General features: G+C 40.1%; 1 protein-coding gene across 3 annotated transcripts in view; it reads left to right on the top strand.

Moving 5' to 3' along the window:
- DPYD (dihydropyrimidine dehydrogenase) overlaps positions 1-26,650 on the top strand; it is a 346,003-nt gene that overhangs the window by 114,500 nt on the left and 204,853 nt on the right. For all 3 annotated transcript variants that reach the window (XM_057402775.1, XM_057402774.1, XM_057402776.1), the window contains 3 exons: positions 3,968-4,164; positions 7,924-8,005; positions 11,253-11,340. In XM_057402775.1, coding sequence (XP_057258758.1) covers positions 3,968-4,164; positions 7,924-8,005; positions 11,253-11,340 — 367 coding nt within the window. The remainder of the gene's footprint in view (positions 1-3,967; positions 4,165-7,923; positions 8,006-11,252; positions 11,341-26,650) is intronic.

Here is a 26,650-nt window from a genome sequence, read left to right as displayed (position 1 = left end):
GCATGGAAACAAGCATTGAATTCTGCACATAGGTGGAGAAGGGTATCCACAGCATTCCGATGAAAAATTCCGATTGGAAAACTCCAAAGTGCCTGAAACGAGTTACTTTATTCTAATTTCTATAAAAAATTGGAATCATGGTTGTGAGTAACCTGCTCTAATGGTTTTAAATGGCTTAGATTCATTTAAACCATGCTTACTATGCCATAAAATGATTGTCATCACGTTAGCAGAATGCATTTCTCTGAGTCACCTGCCACTCTGCCAAATGTCACCTCTTGTCATCAAAACATGCTAATACTAAAGAATGAGGATTTTATTCCATGAGGAGAACAATAAGCTTTTCCCTATCTGCATCCTGAAAAACAGCTACAATGAGTTGGCTGAAACTTTCCAGGAAAATGGAACTTGTATCAGATGCTCAGCAATTGAAATCACTGGAGTTTGCTTGAGTGGGAACTACTGTGTTTGCATACAGTGCCTGCAGTTCTGCTCTTTGTGAAGTACACCACGTTTTGGAACAAGAACAAGCTCACTGCAGTGAAAGGATGTTTAAATGATAAGGGAGAAGAGAACAAGCCCCCAGATTTCACACTGGAGGGGGAACATTGAGCAAGTGCATTCACACCTTTACATGTTGAAGTAATGCAAGTAAGGAAACTGTAATATGTTATAAACGTCTAAATCAAGAGAGGATTTATTTCAGTTGTTGGAACATGAGTAGAATAGAGTGGCTGGTTTGGTTTGGTCAAATTGTGTCTTGCTTGAGGACGGAGTCTCCATAGCCTTGTTTTGAAAAGTGGGGGATCCTTTCTATTGACCCTAGTGACATGAAGCTTAAGAAGTGGATGGAATCTGTGTGGGTTTGGTTTGAAGAGGCCCTAGATGATGAAATAATGATGATTGCACAGTATTTGATAGTTAAAGAATAAATGCCAGTGCTATTAATGTCTAGTAATAATCTAACTAATCTCTATTGTTTGTGTATGAGTGAGCCAGAAGGAAAGGCAGACATGGGGACAGTGGCTTAGTCTTTCCACTGAAAGATTCAGCTTTAAAATCCATTATTTGGTCCCATTTTCCTGAATGGGTTAAATTGGGTTAAATATGGGTTAAATAACCAGAATTGGTTAAAAAACTCTGCCAAAGAAAATAAAACCTTCACCCGAAGAAAAAGGAAATCCTCTTTTTGAAGGGAAGATGGACAAGGACAGCAGTAGTACTAAACTGTACTTGCATCTGGACCACGTTCTGAGCAGGTTAAAACTGGAGATGAAGTTGGAGTGCCATGAGGATGATCTGGAGCTGGAGCACATCCTGTATGAAGACAGGTTGAGAACATCAGGGACTGGAGCGATAGGACAAGGGGTGATGGGTTCAGACTGAAACAGGAGCAGTTCAGGTTAGATCTAAGGCAGAAGCTCTTCCCTGTGAGGGTGCTGAGGCGCTGGCACAGGGTGCCCAGAGAAGCTGTGGCTGCCCCATCCCTGGCATTGTTCAAGGCCAGGTTGGACACAGGGGCTTGGAGCAACCTGCTCTAGTGGAAGGCGTCCCTGCCTGTGGCAGGGGTTGGAACTGGATGAGCTTTAAGGTCCTTTCCAAAGCAGACCAGTCTGGGATTCTATCACAGTTGTGTGCAATGTGGCATTGAACACTTGCTTGCAAGGCAGGTCATCTCTGCACACCAAAGGATTTGTCCAAAAGAGTTCAGTGATATTTAATTGGGTGATTTACAGCGTAGGGAAACTTCACCATCAAGTGAGTGAAAATCGTTTGAGATGCATTGGAGCAGTTTGCTATTTTCACACAGTTCCCCTGCCAACCTTAATATGCAAAACTGCCACTGAATTCCAGATGGCAAGATATGCAGCATGGCCAGCTTGTGCAGCAAGAAAGGCAGTTTCACCCTCTTTGCAAACAGGCAGAATTGAAGTTGACCATTCAGCCTGAACTACTAGGATTTCCTGCATGAGTGCTTGGTTTCTGAAACTTAATGCCCACTGTGCTAGTGTGGCACTTTAGTATCACAATTACTGGATGGGTATAACTATTCAGTAATAAATATAATCATAATTATGTTATCAATAAATTAATAATGCATTTATTAAGTATATGCACATTCACAGTGTTCAATATACCCATTAAATACACAAGTTATAATTGGTATCACTAAGTAGCCTTCTAAAACAGCTGCAGGAGACTTCAGTGGCAGCTTGGTTTCATTCAAGCCCTTTCCTTGTGGATGTAACAAAGCAGAGATTTGAGCATAACCCTGGCGCATTTTGGTTATCACAGTCTCGCTTCACAGCACAACATCAGCTTTCCAGCCTGTTAAATCTATTAATAACCACATTAAACCTTCCCATATTGTATCATTGTCAGGTTGAAATGGTTCTTTTTAAAGAACAATTATCTGTCTCCTGCTCCTTGCAGTCGGTTAAAATGCTGTGTCAGTTTACAAAGACTGGAGGAATTTGACACAGGAATTTGAGGAGGGGAAGGAACTCATAATTGCTTTACCTGGCATGAGTGCTCAAGTGTGCATGGAGAAAATGAGCATTGATTCCAAATAGAAATGGAAAATCCTCTTCATGAGTGGGATTTCCAAAGTTCAATGTGAAAAACCTTTTCCTTCTTGAGTTCTAAGGACAGTAAAAGCTGTCAGTAAACTTGCGCGATAACTTCAACAGCATGTTTATTAAGGCAACAGATGATGGGTATTTTAGAGGACCAGTTGGTACTTATGGAATGCAGTCCTGCATCGAAGTAGATGGGAACAAGGTTGATTCTTGAGGTGCAGCTTTGAAGTGTTTGTGATATGACTGAGAATCCCAGTGCAGTGAACTCTTGCATCCTTTTGGTATATTGTGCTTCTGCCACAGAATATGTTTTTCCATGCTCCTAATCTTTAGTAGCTTGCAAAGGGCTGTGAATCTATTCTTTTTCCTTTTGTAGGTTATCCAAGATAGACTCCATTCCTTTCTCTACAATGTGTGTAAATGCAGAGCACAGGGAAGTGTAGCTCAGTGAATGTAGGACATTTCTGCCCTAGCCTCCTACCTGTATGGCTGATCAAAGAACTGATTAAACCCGAATCTGATGTAACTTATGTGCCATTACAGCTAGGTTAGGAGCCCATTGTGCTGGGTTCTGTATAAATAGGTTACAGTGGTAAGAGACCATCCCAAAGTACTTTTAATTGTCAAGACAGAATGGAGCAGATCATCACCATTTTACAGGAGAGGAATCGAGGCGGTTCAGGGGAAAGCAGTCTAACTTTCATTCGAGCTTTTGGACACCTGATTAAGAAGTGGAGAACATCTGACATAGGTCAGCAACTCACATGAAATAAGTCGTATCAAAACAATCCGAGAGGAGGCATCTAAAGCATGGGTTACCTTTGAAAACACTGCACTGAAGACTAGGGGCAGTTCCTAAAAGCATTTCAAAACCACCTAAGGTTGGTTATTACCACCTCTGGAAAGTCAAGCCATAGGTGATTCATCCAGGGTCACACAAGATGTCTCTTGAAGAAGCAAGATTGTCACTGGCATGACGTTACCTGCAGAAATACTTTTCTGGTGGTAAGAATAATCTGAACATTGTTTGGAAGGAAATTTTTGGTGTTGCAGAGGTTCTCTGCCATCTGCCTGGCTGTGTTGTTATTGTGTTACTGCTAGTAACACAACAGTCTTCCCTGTAAGGTTCTTCCCAGAAGGTTCCATCTTCTCTGTAAAACTCACGGTAGTGAAAGATCATTTTTGAGACAAAAAGGACTAAACCCTGCAACTCCAGTATCTCTCACAAATGCACACACATCATGTCATTTGGGAATTCCTATCGCATTCTGAAGCAATCTGCACTGATAAATCAAGGTGACAGCACAAGTAGAAGCTTCCATCACGTCGCTCATAAGAAAATGTAAGGAGGGAATGTAAAGTGTGTAATCTGTTGTATTGCTTTTCAGGTGTTCAAAGCTATGAATATTCCTCAGATCAGAAACCCATCCTTACCTCCTCTAGAAGATATGCCTGAAGCCTATCATGTGAAGATAGCTCTTCTTGGTGCAGGACCTGCAAGTTTAAGTTGTGCTTCCTTTTTGGCTCGATTGGGCTATTCAAACCTCACCATATTTGAAAAGCATGACTACGTTGGTGGCTTAAGGTAAAAAACAATGACAGCAAAGCACTGATTCCAATGATTGTAGAAAGCATAACAAAAACTATGGAGCAAACATAGTTTATACACAATCCTTTACTAAGGAAGAGAGTATAAAAATTCATTAATTTAAAGAATTCGTCTTTCAGGTTAAACCAGTTACAGTTACAAGGGAGCTTTAACTCTAAATCTGATGGCTACCTCCTGTGTTCTCTTCATATGACCTCTCAAATTCCAGGGGGGAATTGTTGTCATCAAATTAACACTTGAGAAAGTGATGTCAGGAACCATTTTCCCCTTATCCAGAAATGTTAAAAGAAGATTATTATAATCATGGAATGGGCAGGGTTGGAAAGAACCTGAAGATCATCTACTGCCTGATGAAGTACTTGCAGCCCTACATAGCAAAAGAATTGGTAGCTGTTTAAAATGTTTTATACTGATACTAATTTCATGGAGAAAATTTTAAATGTAGAATGTTTTAATGAATTACCTTTGTGCAAATAAAGGTGACAGTGAATAAACCTGTCCCATGTGCTTGGGCTTGCAGCTTTAACAAACCATAGCATAAGAGAAAAGACCTCCTACAATTCACAGCCTTCATCAAATTGCAGATATACAGTGGAAGGCACCATTGCAGTTTTCCTATATGGTCACCACTTGGCTGATATCTCTATAGTGTTATGTCCTCTCTACTTGTAGGTGAATTTCTATCACCATAGCAATGCTGAGATCATGTCTTCTAAGTTTCTTGGATAAGATAATGTATTTTAGAAGCTAACTAGTGGATACCAGGCCATTCAAAATCAAATCTGTTATGTTGAAGATATACTCACACTAAAACGTTTATGAAGAAAGAGATAAACAGAGAGAGAAGGGTAACACGCTCGCGTTTCTCTTTGCAGCATCACTGGAATCAATAGAGTTGACACCGTTAATGAATTTGATCCATAATGTCATAATGTCAAATACTTACTCAGTGCTCTGGGAGATAGAGAATCAATGCTGGAGAAGTTGAACTGATTACTTGCATTTTTCCCAGTGAGGCTCAGAAGTATTCCACCCAATTATCAAGGTGTTTATATATAACTGTGGAGCTGGTTGCCATAGAGGATTGCAAATCTAGTATATGAAATACCAGCTCACCTGCTGAGTAGCATATGCTTTCATAAATACCAGATTTCTAATCAGTTCCTAGTAGGAAATAATGACATGTTTCTAACAATGAAGCTTTACTTGGTGACAGGTTAGACTCGGGTTGGACTTGGCAGTATAATACGGTACTTTCTGCAGTTGCTTACAGTACAATCCTTCAGTTGCTTCCTGTGTGCTTGCCTGTTTGAAACAATGTGGTTTTAAGTTGCATCTGTTCTTCATGTTTTAAGTTGAATTTAAAATAAAACTCAGTCTGTTCTGCTGCAGAAAGCCTTACACTATGTTTTGCCTGTTCTGTTATTGTCCTTAGTGGTCAAGCAGTGCAGTTTAAAAGGGATTTCTTTTGAGTCTTCAGGAGCATATAGCAGTCAAGGTCAGCTTTTCCTTCCAGTCATTGGAGAAAGTTTCACATCTGGTTTAAGAGCATCAGTTCCTTTTGTTCTTATTTTAATCTTGGATCAGAAGGGAGGTTAGCCTGTGGCACCAGTCATTGATTATTGCATTTCTAAGTCTTTGCAGCCCAGCTTTTGACAAATTTAGGTTATTGATGAGTGCATTTTCAAGGCTTCAGAAACTGTTGCAGCTGGCTGAGAAGCCCAAATTAATGTTGGCTTTGGAATCAGCTGCTTTTTTAAAGTGCATTTTAACTAGGATGTTCTTTCACATGCATGCTCCATCATAGCTAACTGCAGTAATGTTGTGACAATAGAAAGGTGTCTAGGGATTGCAGCTCTGTGGTGTGATCCATAAGTGTAGCTTAAGCCTGTGGTTGCTGACCATGTCTGAATTCTTCACGTTGGTTTGCCTACATTTCACCAGTAGTGTGAAATTTATGCTTTATAGTAGAGAGTAGGCATGAGCAGATCATGCTCTTGCTTAGAAACCGAACAAGCTTCACTGCTTGTGCTCCTGACTACGCTGGTGCTTTACAACATACATTCCTTTCATCCCTTAAGCAAAGGTACCACCTTAGAAACATCAGGCACCTTTAACTTGGATCAGATGTGTAGAAGAGGTGAATCTGTGACGTGCTGGTCCCATCCACTGCATCCCTTCTGCACTTCTGCCCCATTTCTTTCCCCCGCTCCATCTCTCTATTGCAGAGTCGGAGCCTGTCTTTGGCTGCTGAAAGAAGTTGTATCAGAATAATTGATGTATCAGAAGTATTGATCAGCATGATGGCTTCCATAAAATGCTTATTGTCATAAATGTGCATGCATGTGTCCCCACAGAACTGTGTGTTTGCATAAGAACATGTATGTACGTATACGTGGGTATATTCCACAGCACAAAACTGTAAGTAAATGTTTAATAAGAGCAAGGAATAGTTTACAGGTTCTGGTGGTGACATAAAGCAGCCAGTGGTGTTCTGGGAGCATGACAGGCCTTCAACAGATATATAGGTGGCTTAGAAAATAGGACTTTCCTTTCTTTATTAGATTTCTTTATTAGATTTCTTTATCGAATCTCTGTTGCAGAATCATCTTGATACATCAGTTTGTGCCTCAGATGCATTTTTACTTAGAATGACCTATGAAAGTTGTATTGTCATGACATGTTCATTATGTATTATCTGATATATAGCACACTTTTCATTGCACACTGGTCAGGAAAGGCGAAAAAAGGGCAGTATTAGAAATTAGAAGGAGGACCACCACTTTCTTATCAATGTAAATAAAGTTGATGCGACTTGAAACAAAGAAAATCCTTGTGGCCCATCAAAGTTAGATGTTAAAGATGGTGTGGTCACTACCAATATGTAAAACAAAGCCACAGTGCATCTCTGGTGCCAGTGCTTTGTTATGGAAACGATAGCTCCATTAATTTGAAAACACATTAGACAGAAGCTTTAGGAATATCTGGGGAGAGATTCATTTTTCTGCATATGCAGGGTTTTGATCTTCATTGAACAAAAGTATCTAAACAAGAACTTCACTCTGATTACCTGTAATGTGGTTTATGGCAGGGCCTTTGAACTGGTATAAGTAGATGTCATTTCATTGGAGATAAAGATTTGTACCAGTATATATGAACTGAGATTTTATGCTGGCACTGCAGTTTGTCCATACAGGAGATGTGTGATTCTGGGAACTTGAAGGTGTCATTCCAAATCTTCCCCAGGAGGAAAAAATACCAGATAATAAACATCAAGTCAAAAAGCAGACTTGAGGCCAAGAGCTGATAGAAAATGAATTACTTTGTCCATCCTAATAGCTTAATGAATCATTGCTAGGAGATCGCTTTGCTTTTAGTAGCCATGCGACCTGTTCTGCAGTGGGTGTCTTCTGTTTGTTTAGTGTTACATATTCCTGGCGAGCAAAAGAAATGGAGCTGATGCTCTTTCGCACTCAAGCTCAACATATGTGAAACAGTTACCTGCATGCGTGGGCCGGATTGGCCTCAAGGTACTTCTGGCCTGTATTTTTAGCATTGGGTGAATAATGCTGTTGTGTCACTCTAATAACTTAAGAAAGCCAAGCTTCAGCACATTTCCATTCACATATGTCAGAATTAACTAAGGTGTGCTATAAGAATTGAAGTTGTAACAAATAATCCTTTCTCCCTCATAGCTGGAAGTGTTTCAGAAGCATTCATTTCTCTTTGTTTTAGTACGTCTGAAATCCCCCAGTTCCGCCTGCCGTACGATGTGGTGAATTTTGAAGCTGAGCTTATGAAGGATCTTGGAGTGAAGGTAATGAAAAATACACCCTGCCTATGTATAGCTCAGAGAGAAAAAAAGAACAAGAACCCTGCCAAAGATTAACAGCAAAATGTCATGCACATTAGTAAAGAACGATTAAAAGCTATGCCAGACAGAGGCAGGAAGATGCTTCCTCTTGCTCAGGGCATTTGTCTGTCTCCTGTCTGAATGCCACTAGTTTGGAAAAGGGCAATCAATAGTTCTCATCTGGCATGCCGGCATGTGATTAATTGTCTGTAAGAAACAAATTCCTAAATTGCTTTAGGGGTTCAGGGTAGCCACTGGAATGATTTGATTTTTTTTTTTTATAATCGAGTTTTTTTCCATGCAAGTTTGGCATCACTTAAAACATTCTTAGTCCAGACTTCTCCTTTTGTTCCCTCTCCCTGGTTTGGGGATTTTTTTCCTTACTAGTTTAGCACACGGTCTTGCATCCAAGTGAATCTTACAATAAAATGCATAAAATTAAAGTGTTAATGTGTAAAAAAAAAAACCCAGTCATTCAACTTGTTGGAAAGTAATAGTTATGCATTATTCTGTTAAATAAATGTCTGTTGTTTCTAGATAGTGGGAACACTGCTTTATTGTTAATTTAGAGCTGGAGCTGAAGATTAGATCGTATTTACAACTGCTGCTCATTTTAATAGAAGTCACAAATAATGCATCACTGGATCAAATATTTGAGTATTGGGAAGGATAATGTATTTTTAACATGATACTAAAGCATACAGTGAAACAAGAAGTTCTTCCAGGAATCCTTCACATTGGTTCATATTGTGACTTGTCACAAGAGTCATGTGAGAACCTCATCTGCCCAGGTTTCATAAACATGTGGGGAAGATGTAAGATAAAGCTTTAAATGCTTTATGTCTGTTTTTCTATTCTAAAGATCCCTTTGTACCCCTTGAGAAGACTGACACAATGGAGGTTGAGGTAGGGATGGGGCTAAAACCAGAGCACTGAGACATTTTTAGATCAAATTGCTGGGCAGAAGCTCTCCAAAATCCAGTTTCCCAGGGCTCTCTGCTATGGAAAGGTCTCTAGCATGGACTGATGGAGCCACCACATCAACTTGACCTGCAAGTCCTCTGCAGGTTTGAAGTGCAGCAGAGAATCTCAGTGTAAATTTGCTTCCAAGCTTTGTCACTGGTTTGCAGTTGACCCTTTGGCAAGCTGGTTAGCAAAGTACCTCAGCTTTATACCTCAGCTTTAGATACTTCACATATAAGCTCAGAATATTTCCTAGTGTTTACTTAAAGCATTTCAAATCTGTTCTGGAAAGTGCTGTATTGGGTAAACGCTCAGTAGTGCTGTTTATTCAAGTAATTCTGCTGAAATTAGTAAGAATTAGTCAGCTGAATAAGGATTACGGAGCTGGGCCCTGGGAGTATTATGAATCCCCACATAAAATAGTATTGCCATTTAAATTCCTTCATTAGGTTTTCATACCGTATGTCTACAATAGGATAAAAAACCGGAATGACAATTTATGGGATGTATTGTGTTGCCAGTGAGGATGTAGTCTGTGGTCCTGAAAGGATTACAACTCAACGGCTTTTACACTCTGATAAAATCTGTAATACTAAATATATATACTAAATCTCCAAAGACCAAAACCATGATGGGTGGTTTAGGTTTTGTAGCCTGTATTTTATATTTTTCTTATTTTATCACTGATAGGAAAAGTATATTAAATGGAACATAGGTTCAATAACAAGAAATACAATGACATGAAGACTAAAGCGCTATCCGTTGCTAAGATCACAACACATAGTGCTTGCACGATAGAGCATGGCATTTTGTAAAGTGAATACCCAGGCGATAGAACAAAAACCTGGGGGAAAACATTCAAGTTCAGCAAGTGTAAAGTACAGAGCTAAAACCACACGTACCCATGTCAAGAAGTACAAAATACCAGAAGAGGAATCTCATGCACTCTGTGCACTCAAAAGCCTTGGGGTTAGGAGAGCTGAGCGAAAGGTGTGTGTATCTTCAATTGCATAACCTTTACACAAGAGGCTGCTGGAGTTGGTTTGCTGAACACACAGCAAACACTGTTCCCCGTCTCTTGCAACTATAGTTGCTCAACCTCTGCAATGGCTGCTCAAAGCAGGGTTGCTGGTGGAATATCACTGTGCAAGTCTATCGGCTTTTGCTTCTGGAAGCAAACAGTAATTGAACTGCAACAAGTATGGATAATAGGTGCATTTTTATTACTGTGACATCCCTTTCAATAAATAAACACCAGTTGCCACACTCTGGGCATTGCTGATTGTCTGAATTAGGATGATCAAGTGCAAGTTTCTATCAAAACTCATCTCATTTTCACTTTTGAATTTGGAAAACCTGTGTTAGTTTACCATACAGAACAGTCTGCTGCAAGTACAAGCAAGTAGGATGTTCCTCCCACTTCCTGCCTTCTCCAGCCCAGTCTTCTGCAGGCAGGTTTTCTGAATCCACAACCCCGCCATTGGCTTCACTGAGGGTTTTTGGCATAAAGGTTTTCTAGCTAGTGTTCTCAGTGCAAAGTCCTGGCTGTGAGCTTTGAGAGTGCAGCACAAATCAATACCTCCTTCCTTTGGGAATGGCATTGCATTCTGCGCAATTGGAGGCCTACCAAGTGCCTGGTGCTGTGCGGGAAAACATTGCTTGGTTTTCTGTTCACAGCCCCTGTTAATACAGAACAGTGTCATGTCTTTTCTGTATTTCACTGTAAGAGGCTCATACTTGCACTCCTGTTCCTGCAATAAACTTAACTGTTTGGTTTTTGGTTGGTGTGATTTGTTTAGTGTATGTTCCCTAAAGGATGTTCTTCTTCCCGATCATGTTTCTTAAATTCGTTATTTTCACATGGGAATACAGCCTTTTGGAGTCAGCACTGAGTACAGTGGTTTACTCACAGTAGAAAAGTGCCGTTTACGGCTTCACTTCAGTAGTGTGTTCCAGAAACAGGGTCTATTCATTGGTTTAGCTTGCTTTAACTCTTGTAGCTCACAGCAGAAACCAAGCTAGCCTGTGGTGGCCCCCATCTGAGGATCATCTGAGGGTACCTTTACCCATATCTAGTTTGGGCCACTTGGCTTAAGTCAGAGCCAATCTGGCTTTTTAAGCCTGACGCTGGGGAGGGGGTGTGTGTGTGTGTGAAATGAGTTAGTTGTGTTCCTTAGAAGATGTCTGTATGCAAGACACAATAGCAATTGTTTTCACATGAAAAACAAGTAATCTCTAATTCTTTCAGATCGTTTTTGGTAAAGGCCTTTCAATGGATGGAATGACACTCCAGACCTTGAAAGAAGATGGCTACAAAGCAGTATTTATTGGAATAGGTAAGAAGAGCTCAGTGTCCTGTGTTTTGTCATCTTGTTAAAATGTTCCCATTTGTGTGATGGATTTGAAAGGAAGCTGAGGCTGAATGGGCTGATTTCTTGGTGGTTTAAATAATTAACAAAGGGATGAGCTAAAAACTTACTCATAATTAATTGCCACATTGGCCTGGGGTGATACATAATTTTTGCCAGCCGTTTACTATACTCGCATAATTAGTCTATATGTAAGCCAGTGGAAAGCTATTCTTTTTTTCTTTCCTCCGTATAGAGCATGTGACATCCTTCAGATAGGCTGTAGCAAAATACAGATATGGGTTAGCAAAATAAGCTGGCTTTGATACTAAAACTGGCATCATAGGTCTGTCTCCTCTCATATGCTAAAGAAGGCCTACGCTTGCTGCTATTTGAACCACTTTTTAATGTTAGATTAGAACTGTTATCCATTTACAAGCCTTTTGAAGTACAGCTGGACCCATCTCTACCATATGATAGGCATGTTGAGCAGGAATGGTCTACAGTTGGTATGAGGCTTAATGCTCTTTATTGATCTAGACGTTGCCTAAGTGAACATAATAGGAAACAAGTTGTGCAACTGTTCCTCCTTCCTATTATTGATTACAGAGATGTAATTCTTAGTACAGTGACAACTGTTGTTTACCATCTGGTTATGCAGTATAATAAGCTTTGCAGGTCTATTCTGTCATGTGATTACAGTACAGTGTGTCGGGATTTATCTCATTCTGAATCCTCACATTGTTAGAGACCTTCCATGTATAAGATTTCTGATGTGTCATGTTTTAATGTAATTGTATACACGGCAATGGTCCAGCTTTGCTTCTTTATTGTTTTCATCTGTGTCTTTCAAGCTGCTTTGTGAAATCTCACCAGTCAGGGATTAATTCATAACTAAACATTTGCTTTTGGAGAGTCTAATGATTAGGAAACAATTGTCAGTCACGTTTGGAATATCAGCATGATTTCTGACTCAGAAGTGCGATAGAACAGTTCAGTTAAAGGTTAGCAAAAGCAGCCATTGCCTACTACACAGATGATTGGAGTGTTCGGCTTATATACATGGGTTTATCTATGTATATTAACATTACATATGTATATATGTATGTAATTACATACATAATTTTCTGACCTTCAAGTTACCCTAATGTAAAATATTTGTGGTTGGAATATAGACAGCATTGTTCCATACAGGTGCTAGGTAAAGAGACGGTGACACAGCCAGGATTTTAATAACCAAGAGAAGGTATCTGAAGCATAACGCTCCCGTAAACCATGTGTTCACTGATTGTGTTAGGAAACAGAGGGTATAAATGCTAATGAGGGATTATGTGTTCCTACAAAGTTTTGTTATTGGAAGCTACATTGCATGTATGATGAAGTTGGTCCCTCTCTGTACCCCAGGTCTACCTGTCATCTTGTACACAACTGTGACACTAGTCAGTAATGTGGCCTTACATGTTGGTAGTGAAAGATGGACAAACCAAGGGGGTCACAGATTTCTAGAGTTAGCTACATGAATGCAATAGGGCATTTATAAACTCTCTGTAACAGCAGGCTTCCCTGAATGAGTCTGTACTGTATTTCTTTGTGTTCCTTGCCAGCTAAACAAAGGTACCTCGTGAAATGTCGCATTTAAACATTACCCTGAACCATAGGAGTAAAACAGTTAAGAATCACTGCTTATGTAAGGTAGATTTTTTTGTTTAAAGGTTGTCGTAATTTGCTTCTGAATGACTCTGTATCTTAACGGAAAATAAACCTGGAAATTCGCAATTTTGGATGCTGGAGAGAGACTGTTCATCAGGGACTGCAGCGATAGGACAAGGGGTGATGGGTTCAGACTGAAACAGGGGAAGTTCAGGTTAGATCTAAGGCAGAAGCTCTTCCCTGTGAGGGTGCTGAGGTGCTGGCACAGGGTGCCCAGAGAAGCAGTGGCTGCCCCATCCCTGGCAGTGTTCAAGGCCAGGTTGGACACAAGGGCTTGGAGCAAGCTGCTCTGGTGGAAGGTGTCCCTGTATGGATAACGTTGTAGAGACTGCTATGGCATTTGGGGTTACAAAGATGTATGCTGTTCTAGCAAAGACCTGAGGAAAAGCTTTCATAGTCACCTGGATAAGCTGTAATTAACAAGATCAATCTGGGCAATGGCATACTGGAAGCCAGCTCTGCCCTCTGATAGTGGAACCTCAGAGAAATGGTAGGTGAATTTCAGCCACAGGATTGCCTGTTACCCTGTTTGCTTTTTGTAGTTTTTTCCTTCAGTCTCCTGGCTGTTTACCTTATCTGAACTGTGTTTAATTCAGCTAGTTCTTAACACTGTACCTCTGTTTATTCCTAAAGGACCAACGTGTGAATTGCCTCGTGTGTGTCCATCATTTACCCTCATGTCCTCTCAGTTTCCTCTCTGCAAAGATGTGTATTTTGCAATATCTGGCAGCAAACATATCATGTGTTTTGCATACAGGGACCTAAGCAAGAGACCATTTTTCTCCAGCAGTCCTGATTTCAGATCACAGCTACCAGTATTAAAGGGTAGTCCATGAATCTCAGTTTCCTCCCTCAGAAGGAGTGATAGACAATAGCACACAAGAGAATGTCTGCTATCGGTTTTAATACTGTTTTCATTGTCATTTAGTTTGTTGCAGTTCTACACATAGTCTGATGTCAACGGGTGATTATAAATGCTGATAAAAGATTAGATATGTAGAATGAGAATCCTTTACATCTTCATTTAGCAATTCCATTGATCTTCCAGTTGCAAATCTTTGGGGTTTCATCTGTTATTCACACAAAATACTAAATCGGGATTCAATCTCCCAACCAAGCTTTTAAAACTAACCCCAAAAATGAGGCAGAGAAGAAGAAAACCTTGTCCAGATTTGCGAGCTGACACTTGATACTGGATGAGTCTCGTGTGACGCGTTCAGCAGACTCTACCTTGAATCAGCTCCGCTTCTTGATCCGAAACATTTGCGAGGGGTTTGTGACCAGGCTGACAAAGCAGTGTGAAAAGTTTGCTATTTAAAACCAAAAGAAGCCTTGCATCAGTTGCTGCCTTCTGGAAAAAAGCACAGAGGCTCGGGGCAGCAGAGAACCATCATGCTGAGAGCAAGAAGAGAAATCAATGATGGGGTGAGGGGCTAGAGGAGAGAGCACATGGACCTTGGAGGCAGCAAAATAAGGCAGCAAAGGGGATCTTACGGAGAGAACAGAGGAGTCTGAATGCTTTGTGTTAATGTGTCTCCTGGTTGTTTTTTTGGGTAGAATACTTGCAATTTGTACAAAAAACGCCTGTCTGTGTGTCTATCAGAGCATATGCAGAAATACTGGCTTTTATTACTCATCCTTCTTGAAGCTGGGCGAATACTTTGGAAAGCAGGGTCCTGCGGGGCTGTCTTTTAAGACTCCCCAAAGCATTCTATATTCTTTTTCAAAGAGAAAATACAAACCAGTTTGTTTATCCAACGATTTAGTTGAGAATGAATGACCTCAGTCTTTAAAGTAGTTAGGGACATGTTTGATGTGACAGTCACACAAAGCTATGGAAAAGCTATTACCATAAGCGTATTTTCTGCAGACTTTTGTACAAACCACTGTCCCGATTCTGTAACATTTAATCATCAAATAGATGTTTTATATAACATCATTTACGTTATATGGAATCAGCTAAAATATATCTTCAAATATTGCTTTGTTTGGTAAAATGTCTCAATAAATCTTAAGCCCCATTCCCAGAAATTGCTTTGACGCTTTGAGTGTCCAGAGGCTGAAACTTGCAGCACCAACTAACTTCCTACTTAACTTCTCATTAAAAGGCAAATGCAACTAGCAAGGATGCTCTCTTCTTTCTTCCTCCTTTTGATGATGTTGGATTACTATAAAGTTAGTTTTATTGTGTTAGGGGATTCAGAGATTCTATTAAACACTGCAGAATAGTGAGTTAGATGGGCATACAGAGCAGATCTAAGCAGATTGATGCTGGGATGTATCCTAAGTAGTATATCCTGCTCGCAAGGGTTAAATCTGTGCAGAAGAAGCAAAACAACTGAAATCCCATGTGGAAAGAACCTTTGTGATAATTGCAGCCATTCCTAGTTAATTAACAGAGCATTCCAACAAGAATATAATCAGATGATTCCATTGATTGGAATGAAATTACACCCCCCAAAACGAAATGAAAAGTCCACACATCGATGTACCTTGTTTTAAAAACCCTAACACCGAACCATGTGAGATTAATTCACTGTCTGTTCCCCAAGAAGTAAGTAATCTCCTCATGGCTGTTATTATCTTCTGATTAACTATGCAGTGCCACCTGGTGTGCAGATGGGAGGAATATTACACATCAAGAGCTCTGTTCACACCCACCCACCCAGATATAAACCTACGTGGCAAAAAGTGAACAGATGTTCATTTTGCTTGTGCTAGAGGAGAAAAAATGGTGCATCATACTCCTGATTCATCAACTAAATTTGGAGGACATGCAATCTGCATATGGGGCCCGTAGGCCCATGGCCAGCACAGGCATTGATGGAGGAAATATGTCACATTCAAAGCAGTTCTCATTTCAGGTTGTGAACAGGCTTTTGTTTGGTTGTTTCTCTGCTTTTCTTTTTCCCTGGTGTTTCTGAGTTTTCTTCTTCTCTTCACTTGCCATTGCACTTAGCACCTCCAAAGGGAAAAGTTTATAGAGGCAGAGTCACTTGGAAACATAGCCAGGATTTAGCTGTCCTTTGGTTGTTTTCCAGAATTGTTTTATGTTTGTAGGCATTTAAGATGTTCCCTACAATGATGCTTTTAGACCCTTTGGAAAGACCTGTCTGGCTCAGCAGTAATGTAGCAAGTCATGTAAAATATGATGCATCTTGGTTAAAGCTAGAAGTGTTGTACAAGCTTTGTGCAGCCTTAGGCTCTTGGGATCTAAATGTCTGGTTTTTGTGTGTGATTTGTATTATTTGATAATTTGTATTATTTGATAATTTTTAAGTATTTTGACACTTCATAGAGGTCTTGCTGCAAGGAAGCCAAAGAACAGATAAAACACCACAAGCAAGGGAGAAAAAGAATATGTTGGAAGGTAGTGCAGTAAAGAGTGATGTTGGAGATGTGATCAGCTACATACACATAATAAATGTGTGCCTTGCTTAGATTATGAGTTGGTTTTGTTGCTTGTAGACAACGGTTGTCACTGGCTCAGCATGTTGCAAAGACAGTTGTTTTCACCCAGGATTTTGAATGGTGATGACAGTGGCCTTTCAGGCATCAGTATCATGCAGTAAAAGCTAATACAGTCTGCAGAGCCAGGGGAATGCTTGGAATTACATTCAATTGTGATCAAACAGAATCAAATCCATTTAGCTGCAAAAATGTGTGCTGTAATGAGAATGAAGTCATCAGGATGAATCGTGAAGTCCTTTGAACAGTTTGATGAGCAACACTGATGAAGAGCAGTGGCAGGGTTCGGTCAAAGACAATCCAAATTCTTTCCCAATTGCTTTACAGTAACCTGAATCATTTAAAAAGGACATTTTGAAGGGTTTTTCTCTTTTCAGTAAATATCCATAAGATCTGTATTGATAGATGGACAGTGATAGATGCATTTACAATGTAGTACATAACAGGATCAAAAATGCAAGTTGAACTACAACTGCATGAAGTCCTAAAGAAGAAGGTCCACACGAGTCTGTGCAGTCAGGTACAGGGCTTTATAGTGTACCTTCTGGAGAGTCTTAGCTCGTGGCTCACAGCATTCTTCTGGAAGATCACATTCCTTTATTCTCTCATGTCTCATGGAGAACATTATAAACGAATTACACCATCAGTTGGTTCTACTACAAAACTTGTTAGTCTTCAGTATTCATTTTATTCTCATTCTCTCTTACTCTCTAATCTAAAAACATTTTGTTATTAGAAAACAAAAGGAATATAGTGACATTAGAAAAAGAACTCAGGGAAAGAACCTGTTCTTACATGCTTACAGCAGATGTTTGAACTTGCTTTTATTCCCAGTGCAGCATCCTTCCTGGAGACCAGCAGTGTACGTACATCCAAGAATTTTTACACTTGAAGCATCTTTTTCTCCTATTCCTGTTTGCTGTTCTTCCAGCTCTGTTGTTCTCACCCCTGCTATACACGTTGGTGGAACATTCCTAATACACATCGGATGCAGTAGGCGGGTGAAAGCTTTTAAGGCTTAGATGCACAGACCCGCTTATTTATTATTAATAGTCCTAGGACACTTTTGAAAAATACTAATAATGTGTCCTTGGTCATCCTGAAGTTATTCACGTGCAAATTACACAGATATTCATTCTCCTATTGACTTACTGCTACCAAAACCCTGCTTAGCGTAACAATCTCTGCTGCACATGTTGTACAGAACATTCTCCTGTCTGTTTGCAGTTCCCCTAAGAAATGCTCACCTAAGTATAATGAATGGCAAAATCAGTTTGATTCATACTGGTTTAAGAAGGTTGGTTTGATTGGTTTAAGTATGCTGGAGAGGGACTCTTCATCAGGGACTGTAGCGATAGGACAAGGGGTGATGGGTTCAAACTGAAACAGGGGAAGTTCAGGTTAGATCTAAGGCAGAAGCTCTTCCCTGTGAGGGTGCTGAGGCGCTGGCACAGGGTGCCCAGAGAAGCTGTGGCTGCCCCATCCCTGGCAGTGTTCAAGGCCAGGTTGGACACAGGGGCTTGGAGCAACCTGCTCTAGTGTGAGGTGTCCCTGCCCATGGCAGGGGTTGGAGCTGGATGAGCTTTAGGGTCTTTTCCAACCCAAACCAGTCTGGGATTCTAGGAGTAGTTATTTTTTTGACTGTTTTAGCAGATGAATTAATCTAACATTATTTAACAGTTTTCAGGAGTTTATTCAAGCATTTGTTTTTAAGTAGTTTCGTGTTTGAAAAGTACGTAAAAGAACAAAATGCTGACCAACATGATGTTAGATATCACATTTTCATATCCTGACGCTACACGCTTTAGTGCTTTACACCTAAAGAGCTTTGCTTGCTTACCTGTTGTTTCTGAAAGTTCACTTTATGAGTCAGTTACTTTTGTCTTCCAGATGCACAAGTATTAATTGTGCTGCTGTCTTTTTACTTCCACTTTAATATTCAGGCACAGAATGACCGACCATCTATAATACAGCTGGTGAGTGGGTGCATATCCATTTACTTGAGTAGAGCTCTCTTTCCTTGTGAGTGGTTCAATATGTATTTAATGCAATCAGACACTTTTTGAAACCTTGTCCTACCTAATACTGTAGGAGGACTGATACAATACACTATTATTTCAACAGCAGGTTTAGCAATGCCCTGATTTCCTTCATCTTGCTTGTGAAAGAGAAAAGGCTGTTTAGAAACCAAGGCTAACCTAGGCCATTTCTTCTTATTTTTAAAGATTGAGGAGAAGTAGGAAGTGTATCACAGTCTCACTTGGGAAGTGCCAGTTATTGGTAAGAAGATGGCAAGCACTTTTTTGGGCTAATGATTAAAGTTTGAAACAGGCTTCCTGTATGCGTTTATGTCTCATAAATATAATGTTCCTGAATTCATATTCCTTTCGCTGCCCACTCAGCGAGGGGTGGATCTGCTTGTTGAATTGAATTGACAAGTTAAGACAAAACCTGGGTTTGTGCAGGGGATTTGTAGCTCTTGTTGGAGGACTTTTAGAGGTGGCTTTAAGGAAGCTGCTTGCTGTGCCACTTCTCTCCTTTGGAGAGTGGTCCTAGGGAAGCCACCGCTGGATTGAGCCCATCTTACCTGAGGGTTGCCTGGTGCTTCTCACTCATCTGTGTTCCTTCCCATCATTGCTCGGTGGTAAGGCCTTAGTTGATGAAGGTGCAGTTTGGCATAATTAAGGGCATTCCCTCATTGCAGGGGAAAATCCTGGCACCTGGGTGTGCTAGAGGCCAGTTCCGGATAAACTGGGGCGCACCTGCTTGTGATTCCATTTGTCTGGTATCCACAGGGGCCAAGGGCCTTCTGAACCCTGTAGCTGCCTTTGCCTGCAGTACGTGCCTGAAGGAATCCCTCTGTCTTTCATTTAGGCTCAACACATTCATTGAAAAGCTTTTGTATTCCAGAAGCATTTGTGATCTTCTTATCACAAGAGATCTTCTCTAGCATAATGAGAAGGTGCATCCACTGCCTCCCAGATCTCTTTAGTTTTAATGTGATGGTGGTTTTTAAAGGTAACAAATACCTGAGGAGGAAAACTGACATGTTCACTATAGGAAGTAATCTTTAACTAAGCTATGTAAATATTTTTGCTGCTCTGTCTTGAATTTTGAGTGGATAGAGATTATCCAGGCTTTTAAACCACTTGTCATGCTCATGATACTTGAAACTTCTTCTTTACTGTGTGTTCTTTACTGCTCTGATCTAGACTTTAGGTGCCAGTCATATGGCTGCTTTTACCATAGAATTGAAAGACACTGTGTAAATCCATCTGCTAATAGTTACCAAGACTGTGTATATAATGAGGATAAAACATATCAATGTTACAGTATTGCATACAAGTCTTATAAGAAAGGTTAGCAGGTAGACAGGTTTGTGTAGCATACTGCTGCATCCTATAATATATCAAATTTGATACTCCTTGTGTATCAAGTCACATGGGTTGTCTTCTGTGCATTTTATGGTATCAAACTCTACTCAAAATCTGGCACTTTCTTGGTGCTGTCCCAAGGTGTGGCATATATGCAGTAATTAAGATGCACTCTTTGCATTGTTACTGCTTTCTGTGCTTAAATTACTGTAAATTGTCTTTATAAAACAATGTTTGCAAGATTAAAAGACCAGGATGAGCGTACTGAGTACTCGGAGTGTTTGGATAATGCTAATACAAATGACATGTTCATCTAACAAAGAAAACTCTTTTCCCAACATTGTCCTTGACAGTGTTTTCTTTCACATGGTTTGGCTATTGTTCATTCATTCATGCTAAACATGTAGTAAGCTGAATGTGAACCCTTAGAGAAGGTGAAAACGCATTCAACAGGGAGTACGATGATTCAACATTCCCTCTAATGATCTTTGCTTTCATAGAAGAAAAGAGAATAGTGACAATGTAAAGATTAACAGTTTTCAGTCAGTTCATCTTGCCATCAGGTTAGAATTACTCATCGGTTACAAGCAGGAGCTTGTGGTACATTACTACATGTCTGAAAATTACCTGGGTTTCGTTATTGTTTCATTGCTGTACAACTCACTGCAGAGTTCTTAGGATCTGTTAGACATAATTCCTTGTTGGCTTGTGATTGATGATCAGAGGTGGTTGTGGGTTTGAGTGTGAGGTGTAGTTTTAAATAGATTCTAACAGTTTAGTAGATAGTGACTTTTCAGACCCTGATTGTTAGTTAAATTGAGATGGCATTAACCATTATCAAAGACCGTTCCTCAATAATATGATGTTGGTACCTTTTTTGTGGATTTTCTAACTGAGAACAGCACATTTCCTCTAAAAGAAGCAGTCGTTCTCATTTTAGAGTTATTGTAACTAATGTATAGTTAGTATACTGCTTAGTAGTTATACATTGAAAACATCACAATTCATTATTTCAATATAAAGGTGATTTAGATATGATTGCTTTTCTGTTTGCTGGGAATCACAGGCTTGATGCTTCTTCTATGGCCCAGTTTGAATTTTCTGTATATGAAAGATGATAGCTGAATCTTCATCTGGGAGATTTCTTAACCTTGAGAGAGTTAGAGGTTACTTCAAGACAAAACCCGAATGCTTCCGAGAGGATTTAATGATTTGATCCTGCTGTAGCTGAGGTGGCTTCAGGAGAAGCTTGGGAAGGTGCCAGTGGGCTAGCAGAGCTCTTCCATGCTGGTTAGTGTGGTTAGCTTGAGGTTGAGACTGCTGAAGTTGTCCATGGGATGGGATTTTCAATTTCTGGCTTGTCTCCTTGTACACAGATTGTGAGTTCTTCAGTTTGCTGAGTGTAAAGAGGTGGACACCATAACCAGGAAGTGTGAGATACTCAGTTGTCGTGCCTGTGCTAATCACTGGGATAAAGTTCCTGCCTGTTTTGTTGCTGTAGGAGCTGCTTGAGAGTAAATTTTGGAGTTAATTTCCATTAAAAATCCTGATTTACTTCCCCTGGTAAATAGAAGCTAAACAAGTCACCCCTCATTGTTACAACCCATGTGGGTACGTGCTTTGTGTGCAGCTTCTTCTGGAAAGCCCAGTAGGATTAAGTAAAGAAAGTTTTGATATCTTAGCACTTTTTAAATCATGGGGACAGAAGAGTCTTAATACACCCCTTACAGTGGCAACTTGGTTCCTTATTTTTCAAATGCAAATATGGGCCTTTGCATATGCTGAATGTGCCCTTTATTGTACTGAAGCATAGAAGGTATGCATTGTAGCTCAGTCACTTTTGTAGACCTGCCATGCTTGCAAGAATGGAATGTGTTTAACCAGCCTTGCAGAGTGAATAATCAGAGATACACGTGTGGTGTTCAGTGCTCATTCAGAAAGCCATAGAATATGCCAACAAAGTGTGTAGTTAAAGGAGAGCTGAGTGACTTGCAGCTGTGTCAGGAGATGGTCATTGGTTTTAACTGGAAGCTACCTACATTCACTGCCTTTCATTTTTGACTTGGTTAATAACAATCTATACAGAAAAATATAATTTTAGGTATTATGTATAAGAATATATACGTGATAATTTGTAAAGTATAGCAATAATACGTAGTATTTTATACATTATTATTAATATTCTATAATAATATGCATAAATCCTGCACCACAGTAGATCAGTGGAAGGAAGCAGCATGGTGTGATGCTCAGCTAAGGGAGACTTGCGCTCTGGATGTTGACCTCCTGTCTGATTGTACTATCCCATGGGAACAGTGAAACTTAGCACTAAAAGGGTTGTAAAAGTGCTGTGGAGAAGCTAGTCTGTGCTCGTGCTGGCAAACATTCCGGCTGTTTCTTGGAGATGCAGAAATCTTCATTCCCAACCACTTGCAATTTCTGCTGCTTCCCAAATTTCACTTCTATTCCAGTATTTTGAAGAAGCATAACAATCAAAGTAGCAAGTTAAATAATGCAGATTTCATTTTGCATTAGTGGCATGAATACAGCAATTTCCCAGGGATCATAAAGAAGTTGAAAGTTTTTATTGGGTAACTTCTCACAGTATTATCATTATCTTTAAATTTTCCCCTGTAGGATTACGCTGTTAAGGATGTATCCTAGGTATTGTTTTCTGACATTAAAAGCTAATAATTTACCAGCAATGAGAAACACCTTGCATAATGCCTAATAGATATTTATTTCAACATTTGGGATATGAAAAGGTCTAGCCCAGAAATATTTTGCTTCCCTGGGTATGTTTTAGTTACTCTTTGGAAAAGAGTTTTGAAGGCAGTGTGGTTGCATGTGCGTTGCCGATTTGAAGAGCAGTGTGACTTTGCTTCCTTCCGTTCTCAAAGAACAGTGTGCCTCTGCTTGTATGACACTCCTCCTTGTAGTAAGACTTGCCACACAGTAGGGTTTCCTTATTTCTAATAAGCATGTGGTAGTATAAGGGTCAGGGACTAAGCAATGAGTAGAAGTCAAACTCCAAATGAGGCGCCTTTGCTATTTAGCACTGGGCAGTGATAGGTACAGATAACGTTTGATTAATGAGCAGCAGCATTACAGTGGGTGAAAGCATCTGTAAGAAATGATTTATTATTTCAAAGGGATTGGGAGCTCACCATATCTTGCAGATGTAACTGTGTGTGCCCGGGTAAAATGAATGAGATGCAACATGTGAAAAATGGAAACGCATTACTTGCAAAGGATGTGTCACAAGCAGGGTAGTTTTGTTCAAGTACACTTTGTCATGGGGATTGTTAATGCTGCCCTGAATACAAATCACTGAAGCGGTTCATAAAATCAACCTGGTTGGAATTCTTGCATCTATCATTGAGGCAGAAATGAGGGTTAAATGTAATATTTGCAACTTCCCTTCAGTGTTTGCATTCGGCCTCATATGCAGCCATTCAGACTGCATGTCTGAAGAGAAGGGATCCTGTCTTAGGAATACAGTCTAAGTGAAAAAAATGTATTGATGCAATTTTAACATTGTAATTGGGGAAATGAACCCTTTTGTGTTGTCATTAAAAGGTAGTGCCATTCAAATTTGTTCAATTTGCAGTGAACGTGTTTATGCACAGAGGTCTCATTCTCCTTTCCTGACATAAGCTGCGTATTTGAAGATGAGCGATGACTTGTAGATAGAGGTGTTACTTTTGCACCCTCCTGGGCTAGTCTTGTAGTTCATGGGTAGTCTTCTAGACTGCCCTTGGTTTATAAAGTGACCTTGTTCTTTCTGTAGTATGTGTCTGGGTGTACTGATCCAGTGTCAGGTCCCTCAGTTCTATTCGGATAGTGCACTCACCTCCATGAAACTCCATTGTGCGTTTGGACAAGTCAGAGTGCCCTGACTCCTATGTTAGAGAAGAGCTGCCTTTTCTCTGCTTGTGGCAGTAGGTAAGATGGGACAGCGGAAAGATCCAGCCTGCTTTCCTGATTTCTCATCTTACGCCACATCAATGGAGCATCTTCCACTTCCTTACTTTTCTGTTTGATTCAATAGACATCGAGAGTATTTTTCCTGCTGGGATTCAGCACTGATTACTTCAGTGCCTGTAAACTCCAGCCAGGAAAAAAAAAAAAAAGAGACATTTTTTCCTGTCATGTAAAGGAAGTATAACCTGTGAAAGCTTTTCGTAAGGGGTGCCTGGCTTTAGTGAAATCGGATGATGTACTGCTATGGCCCTTGAACCTATTTTCACCCCCTGATTTAGCTGTGGGATTTAGTACGGCGCAGGAGTCACACTGTGTTTGGTTACTTAAGGTCCTCATTGTTTATCCAAAATTTTGTTTAAGATCCTGTTAGATTTTGTTCATAACATTCTCCTTTTTTCATATACAGGCTTTTCTGCTCTGTTCTTCATCTCATTTTGATCTTACGGGCTGCTCTATAGTGGGTACCAGCAGAAAAAAAAAGCCTCTTTATCTTCAATTCTCTTTTCATAGCACTCTGAAGTAAAAAGAAGAGGAAATTAATCTTGTCCTCAGACCATGCCTTCAGCCAGTTCTTTAGGGTCCTTGAGTAATGTCACAGCTTTGAGTTAGAAGATTCTCTTGTTCGTGGAGAGGTTGGCTTGTCCTCTCATCAGACCCTCCAAGTTCTTTTTCTAACATGTACTAGACAGCTAAAGCAATTATGAAAGTGGAGAGCATCTGGTTTTACTGTCACTGGATTTCATAAAATAGAGCTCCAGCAGCGATAGCAACTCCCTCTCTTTAATGTGGAAGCCACAAACTGACTGCATTAAAGGAGTGACCTTTCAACCTACAAGCTGAGTGGAATTACAGCAGCTTGCCAACCATGAGGTCTTGGTAGTATCTCTGCAGCAGGTGTTGGCCTCGAGAACATATGGAAGAACAGCTGGACCCTAAGTCCTCTGAGCTCCCACAGTATCCTGACCCATGTATATTTATGGGGATGGGGGGGAAGCCCCCCAAACTAAACAGACCTAAAGAAATTAATCCAAATTTATCCTAATGCTCCATAGGTGTTGCAATAATTCAGTCTAGCTGCCAAATTGCACCTTCAGAAGCAAAAGCTGTCAGAAGCATGATAAATCTGATCATTTCTGTACTGAATGATCCGGATCCAAATTCCTTTGTCAGGATGCTAAGTCTATAAGCAATCAGGCATGGAAGAGGACAAACCTGCTGCAAGCCCATCTGTAGGCTTCTTTCGCAGAAAAGGTATGTAAAAGGTTGCTCTTCTTCCCTTGTGCTCCTCATACAGAAGAAAATTACAGTACACCTTTAATAGATACAGCTTTTAATGCCCTTTTTCATTGTTGTGTTTAGTGATTACCTTCAGCTTCTGCATTAAGCTGGCTAACAGTGTCCTGCGAGACCTCCAAAGTGCCACTGAATTAGGGTTAACGACAAAGCATTTGAGTGCTATGGTCCAGTGAGGATGGTCTTGATTTTATCAAGGATCTGGTGAGATTTTCACATGCAACATGTATTCTTTCTTTTGCACACTTTTTCTTTAGTATCCTTGTAAAAACAAAGAAAAAGAATGAAAGGGCAGCCTAACAATGTATAAACGTAAGGATATGAATGTTGATCTTGTTTCCACTGTAGTTATTACTAAAGCAGTTGATGGAAGCCAGGAGCTTTGCCTGTAATGTTTGGCTTAAATGAAATCTGTAAGCTTTTGAAACTATATTATTACACACTATTAACAGCAAGTTTGATGCCTCGCCCTTTGTATGTATGTATATATATGTATGTAAGAGTAAAAGGAAAACCTTTATAAGGACTTTTTCTTGCAGTCCGGAGCAGGAACTGCACAAAATACACTCATTGGTTTCAGGAGTGCCAGAAGTGCGCAGCTACTACTGCCTCTTGACATCTCACCTTTACTAAGCAATAAATGCAGCTATTCGAGCATCAGAGACCTTGCCTTAAAGGCACAAGGGGACATAAAGGTTATAGAATAGGCAAGCAAAAATAGAGGCAACTTGAAAGAAGTTAATTCTCCAGATGTATATCCAGAAATCCAGTTTTTGTTGCTGAAACTTCACAGAAAAGCACATTTATCCCACAACTGATTTGACTTCAGCGGCTTAGAAGGCAACAGAGGCAACAGAAAAGGAAAGGGGATCCTGGTGTAAGCAAGCAATAGACATTGTTAGCTTTGTTCAGAGCAAAGAATCATTTAACAGCCTCTCTCTCCAGTTTGTCAGTTAAAAAAGTGAATTGCTTTTATTCACGTATAGATGAAAAAAGTGAATTGCTTTTATTCATGTATATATGCCTCAGTGAACATAGAATCACAGAATGGTGCGTTGGAAGGGACCTTCAGAGCTATCTAATCCAGCCCCCTGCAATGAGCAAGGACATCTTCAGCTAGGTCAGGTTGCCCAGAACCACAGAACCCAGCCTTGTGGGAGGAGGCCTCTGCATCCAGCATCCTGCCAAACAGGATGTGCACTCTGAAAACAACCTCTTCTTCCATCCCTTCTCAAGAAGGTCACCATCCAAACTCCATGCAAAATGTACTCTTTACTTGTTAAAAAGTGTTCCCAATTTCTCGTACTGTAATGTGGGGAGCACTCTTTGGTATGTAACTTTTTCTTTACATCTATATTAGTAAAGTAAGGATGCTGATTCATGGTCTTTCTCCCGTACTAGTTATACTTCTATCAAAAGCTGGTGCAGCTACTGTTCAATTTAGAGCAATGCACAATGGGAAGGAATAA

The sequence above is a fragment of the Pezoporus wallicus genome, unplaced genomic scaffold, assembly GCF_028554395.1.
Source record: "Pezoporus wallicus isolate ANWC-B61680 ecotype Strahan unplaced genomic scaffold, APGP_CSIRO_Pwel_v1 contig_8333, whole genome shotgun sequence".
Lineage (NCBI taxonomy): Eukaryota > Metazoa > Chordata > Aves > Psittaciformes > Psittacidae > Pezoporus > Pezoporus wallicus.
Note: the sequence above shows the minus strand (reverse complement) of the source record. Positions and strands in the feature narration are given on the sequence as shown.